The 5,701-nt window shown below is 48.6% G+C and overlaps 2 protein-coding genes across 2 annotated transcripts; both read right to left on the reverse strand.

Moving 5' to 3' along the window:
* Positions 1-1,491: 1,491 nt before the first annotated feature.
* GUITHDRAFT_156583 (hypothetical protein) lies at positions 1,492-2,536 on the reverse strand. The gene is made up of 4 exons (XM_005818354.1): positions 2,508-2,536; positions 2,355-2,445; positions 1,573-2,247; positions 1,492-1,519 (listed from the first exon to the last, which is right to left on the reverse strand). The coding sequence occupies exons 2-4, from the start codon at positions 2,401-2,403 to the stop codon at positions 1,509-1,511; spliced, it is 735 nt and encodes a 244-aa protein (XP_005818411.1). The 5' UTR covers positions 2,404-2,445; positions 2,508-2,536; the 3' UTR covers positions 1,492-1,508.
* Positions 2,537-4,061: 1,525 nt separating this feature from the next.
* On the reverse strand, positions 4,062-4,784 carry GUITHDRAFT_156585 (hypothetical protein; the record flags this gene model as incomplete). Its single annotated transcript, XM_005818355.1, has 1 exon — positions 4,062-4,784. A coding segment is annotated over one exon (471 nt), but the record flags the coding sequence as incomplete, so codon positions are not given.
* Positions 4,785-5,701: the final 917 nt, after the last annotated feature.

A 5,701-nucleotide genomic window follows, 5' to 3' on the forward strand; every position in this document is an offset into this window, starting at 1 on the left:
GATTGACTACGTACGTGGCGGAAGGACAGTCATCCATCCCTTTGGCCTCCGCATCGCATCCTCCTTCGAAAGCATCATGATATACTGAGTGACTCCCCTGATTTGACTCTCCTGCTCCTGGCTTGCCTTCACTCCCTGAGATGTGAAGCCTTGATCTCGTCCCCAGCAGGGCATTTCCTCATGCCCTGAAGGTACAACGAACACAAATAATTGCCTCTCAAACTTGTTCTTGGCTCGCAGAGCGTTCAAGATGTTGAGTAATGAGTCCACTTTGATAGGATGTTTCCCCGCCCGTGTCATCTGGAACATGTAGAGAACCCCGCTAGCAGACAATAACATCGCATCCATGCAAGGAAAGTTCGATGCCTTTGGCTTACAGTATGCATCCGGCATGATCACCCACTCCTCCAAGTCTCCGATTGATGACGCAAATTCAATGTACGGTTGCGATTCCTTCAACTTCAGCTTTTCTGACCCGTTTCCATCGCCCGTATCCTTATCCAGCCTTTGCAGATGGTACATTCCTCCTCCCTTCAGCACCTCATGCGCAACGTGTTCAAAAGCTACACCTGCAGCTGACTGATAGCCATAAGTAGGACTCGAAAAAGCAAAGTCGACAACATGATCCCAATCCCTTTTCACAAGGGTCTCAAATATCATCTTCTCGGCCTTCGTCGAGCATATTCGAGCGGTAAAGGATCTGAAGTCAGTGCTGGGGGAAAGGTGAATCAGTTTCGATGGCATTCCAAGGTCGTCATTCACTGCTGCATCCATCTTGTTCTTGAGTGATGTCACTGAATCTATTCCTCCAACAGCCTGCCCAAGTGTCTCTAAAGGTTTCACGACGATGTTTCTCGGCACATTGCCCCAATCCTCTACGATCTTCTGTACTTCGTCAGGGTCCATACCACGCTCCGATTGCATCTTGATGAAGAGTGACATCTCCTCGTCTGACCACAACGGCAAGAAATATCTCTTCGCCGATCCAGCATTCACAATGGCCTTGAACATCCCATACTTCGGTGAAGAGATTATGATTGTCTTCGCGGTTCGTGATATCGAATAGTTCCCCTGCTTTTTCAACAGATCACAGATATACCAGTGCCTAAACGTTTGAAGAAAGCGTTGCGCTACGGATCCATCCATGAGCAGGCTCCATGCTTCTCCATCAAAGTACCAATATTCACTCCCTATCTGATACACTACTTCCTCACCAGGCCGGAGGAGCTGAAGAAGTAAGAAGTATGCGAAGCAGGACTTCCCGATCCCTGGAGTACCTGTGAGGATTACTTGATGGCATCCTTGAGTGGAGTCCTTGCCCTTTAGCGTCTCTGGGTCCAACTTGAAATCATTGGCAATCAACTCCCTCATCTTCAAGTAGCACGCTCGTATGAAGAGCTTGTTTCCAAGTGTCTCATAGCCTCCCAAGCATGTGGAGAAGCTGACGTATTCATTAGCCACCAAGCCCTTTCCTGCGCGTGCGGTAGTCCAGAGCTCTTTCAAGAAACTTAGCATGCCAACTAGCATCAGTCCTCTTAGTACCCATGATAGCCACATTCAATTCTGTTTCACCTTCAGGTCTTGACAAGCTGTCTCGAAGTTGCACAGGACGTGGAATAAGCCCCTCAAGCCGCTTCTTGTCCTCTACAAGCCGCGTCTTGTCCTCTACAAGCAGCTGCTGGTACTCTACAAGCTGCGTCTTGTCCTTTACAAGCTGCGTCTCCCTTTTTATAAGCTGCTTGAGGATCTCCTCCTGCGTTGGGTCATTTTGACCTTGCATCCTTTTCAACAGATCTGTAATCTCTTTTTGTACATCTTTGATCTCTCCTTGTACACCTTCGATCTTTCCTTGTACACCTTTGATCTCTCCTTGTACATCTTTGATCTCTCCTTGTACACCTTCGATCTTTCCTTGTACATCTCCGATCCCTCCTTGTACACCTCCGATCCCTCCTTGTACATCTCCGATCTTTCCTTGTACATCTCCGATCCCTCCTTGTACATCTTTGATCTCTCCTTGTACATCTCGGATCTCTTCATTCCGCCTCTCTTGTTGTTCTCCCTCCATTTCTGATTGCACTCCCTCCATCCCTGTGTGTACACCCTCCATTTCATTCATCCATGGAGACCTCTGAGTCCTAGAGTCCTGAGCTTCAGCAGAGATGCCGGAATTGAGGATCTCCTCAGAACCCGTCTTGGAACGAGAGGTTGAAGCTTGCTTCACATCTTGTCTCTTCTTTTCAGGCCCTGGGAGGCAGCGCGCAAGGTCAGCTTCCCATATAGAAATTGAGCCTCGCACTCAGCCATCGCAGCACGGGGGGGATCGACACTGGTACAAAATCGATAGGTCTCACCTTGGTTGTCGCGGTCTTGAGAGAGTTCGTTCGCCCTGGGCGTCTTCATACTTCCCTCCCGTGGACACAACTAACGCAATGTGAGATGCCCCTACATCACAGTATCAGACCCAAACATGCGTTCGAGGATATCATCATGGGCAAACAACATACTTGCGATCGTCAGCTACGATGCACGGCAAGGGCGGCAGCCTCCTGTCACTCTGGCCTTTCAAGGACACGTATCCTCTTTTTCATAATGTAGCTAGTGGGGTACTTTTGGGGTAGGAGGACCCGGTCCAAGCGGGTACTTCATGGATTGTAGGGGCAATACATCTCTTATTTTAGAGAGTGCAACTAAAGTTTTCCTAGTATTTTATTAGGGGGCTTATGGGTTGACCTAACCTTGACCTTGACCTTCGTGCTGATTTGAATCCGACGTCCGTTTTAGGAGAAATGCTGTCATGAACGGATGCAAGATAGCTTGAAAGCAGGGTAGAAAGAACCTAAAAATTGACTGATATTTAGTACTTTGACCTTCAGTTTTAGAGTTTTAAGTTTTGTTTTTATCTCTTTCTTGGAACTGTTCGACATCTTGTGGGGTCTATAGAGAGCATCCCTCATCACAAGAAGCATGTCATCCTGCATCAGTCATCACTGGCAGCAGGCAACGTCCCGGCATACACACATCCTAGGCATCGCTCTTACCGAAACGTTTTCAGAACAGATGACGTTTCCCAGTTACGGTCATCTTCTCGAAGCAGCCACACTTGACGAATGATCCGGTCTTGCTTGTTTGCATCGGCGTGTATCATGTCCCATGGTGCAAGCGCAAGCAGCTCTTCCATCACGTCTGTGCGTCTGTGGTGGCCCAGGCAGGCGAGGTAAACCATTGCGGCAGATGCGACAAACCAGCACCGGAGAAGGAGAGCAGACCTTTGAAGCGCCGCCGTAAATGTGGCGTCATGCCCAATCAATCTTGGACATACTCAAAGATCCAGGCAGGAGATCGTTGGAGGGTGATCAGTACAGGGAAGCTTTCCATGATCTGGCGTCCAAGCGGGTCAATATCAGCACCCAAAGAAATGACGCATATCGTCTCCCTGCCATGCTTGACTTGCCCAAATCCTCCAAGGCTTACGAGGTGGGCGCCCTATCCGCCGCAGGCGGCTCCTATCTAAGTGTCATTGCCTTACTTTGCTCTTGAGGCAGCCTGTACCGAAGTGAACCTGTATTAGCACATGGAGCACTACAAGGCTGTGGAGATTGACAAGTATGAGGCGACAAAGGATTGATATCGATGCGGAAGATTGAGAGAAAGAGAGTCGAAGAGAAACGGCGGGGCTTTGAAAGCAGTGGCAACTGAGGTAGGAGGTTTGGAAAGGTGTGGAGATATGCACCAGATGTTGAAGAGCTCGGATATTATCTCGCCGCATGTAAATGTTGAATTGAACATCCTGCTAGGCTTCAGAGAAGTCCCGAATAGACCGGAGCATCTCGCTGTGTAGGGGAACCACCATGTGCGAAGTTGATTCATAGAGTAATCAGTGACGTGAGATGAAAGCAGGAGGTCACGGCAGCAACTCACACCATCATCGCAAAACAAACTTCCATCTGCGAGTTGCTAGCACGGTTCGTCAGTGGAAAAGTCTATTGGATAGCGTCGAGTCATCGCACTGCGGAAGGCGCTGTCAGGCTCAGTAGGCTCGTAGGAGATAGAGTCATGATGGCCATGTGTGTCGTTTATCTATTCTAGCAAGCTTCTACAGCATCGCGACGAAGGTCCTCATCTCAAACGCAAAGATTGCTGGGCTCTGGCAACTTTGTATATTTCGAAATGATCGCCCACAGGAATCCTGACGATTCTAAAGTCTTGGATGCACAACCTTGCAAGGCGACTCTCTACGTGCAAAAACTTCTCTTCTTCTGTCGCGTCCTCCCAGGTTCCAACTACTCCCTTGGCGCTGCTCTTGCGATTGACTACGTACGTGGCGGAGTGACAGTCATCCATCCCTTTGGCCTCCGCATCGCATCCTCCTTCGAAAGCATCATGATATACTGAGTGACTCCCCTGATTTGACTCTCCTGCTCCTGGCTTGCCTTCACTCCCTGAGATGTGAAGCCTTGATCTCGTCCCCAGCAGGGCATTTCCTCATGCCCTGAAGGTACAACGAACACAAATAATTGCCTCTCAAACTTGTTCTTGGCTCGCAGAGCGTTCAAGATGTTGAGTAATGAGTCCACTTTGATAGGATGTTTCCCCGCCCGTGTCATCTGGAACATGTAGAGAACCCCGCTAGCAGACAATAACATCGCATCCATGCAAGGAAAGTTCGATGCCTTTGGCTTACAGTATGCATCCGGCATGATCACCCACTCCTCCAAGTCTCCGATTGATGACGCAAATTCATTGTACGGTTGCGATTCCTTCAACTTCAGCTTTTCTGACCCATGGACATCTTGGTGCTTTGCCGACATCGCATGCAGCGCAACTGCCATTCACGATATGTCGAACAGTTCCAAGAAAGAGATAAAAACAAAACTTAAAACTCTAAAACTGAAGGTCAAAGTACTAAGATGATGTTAGGGTTTAGGGTTTAGGGTTTAGGGTTTAGGAGGTTCCTTATTTCCTGGCAGGTTCCTTATTTCCTGGCAGGTTCCTTATTTCCTGGCAGGTTCCTTATTTCCTGGCAGGTTCCTTATTTCCTGGCAGGTTCCTTATTTCCTGGCAGGTTCCTTATTTCCTGGCAGGTTCCTTATTTCCTGGCAGGTTCCTTATTTCCTGGCAGGTTCCTTATTTCCTGGCAGGTTCCTTATTTCCTGGCAGGTTCCTTATTTCCTGGCAGGTTCCTTATTTCCTGGCAGGTTCCTTATTTCCTGGCAGGTTCCTTATTTCCTGGCAGGTTCCTTATTTCCTGGCAGGTTCCTTATTTCCTGGCAGGTTCCTTATTTCCTGGCAGGTTCCTTATTTCCTGGCAGGTTCCTTATTTCCTGGCAGGTTCCTTATTTCCTGGCAGGTTCCTTATTTCCTGGCAGGTTCCTTATTTCCTGGCAGGTTCCTTATTTCCTGGCAGGTTCCTTATTTCCTGGCAGGTTCCTTATTTCCTGGCAGGTTCCTTATTTCCTGGCAGGTTCCTTATTTCCTGGCAGGTTCCTTATTTCCTGGCAGGTTCCTTATTTCCTGGCAGGTTCCTTATTTCCTGGCAGGTTCCTTATTTCCTGGCAGGTTCCTTATTTCCTGGCAGGTTCCTTATTTCCTGGCAGGTTCCTTATTTCCTGGCAGGTTCCTTATTTCCTGGCAGGTTCCTTATTTCCTGGCAGGTTCCTTATTTCCTGGCAGGTTCCTTATTTCCTGGCAGGTTCCTTAT

The sequence above is a fragment of the Guillardia theta genome (genome assembly GCF_000315625.1).
Source record: "Guillardia theta CCMP2712 unplaced genomic scaffold GUITHscaffold_322, whole genome shotgun sequence".
In the NCBI taxonomy this organism is placed as follows: domain Eukaryota; class Cryptophyceae; order Pyrenomonadales; family Geminigeraceae; genus Guillardia; species Guillardia theta.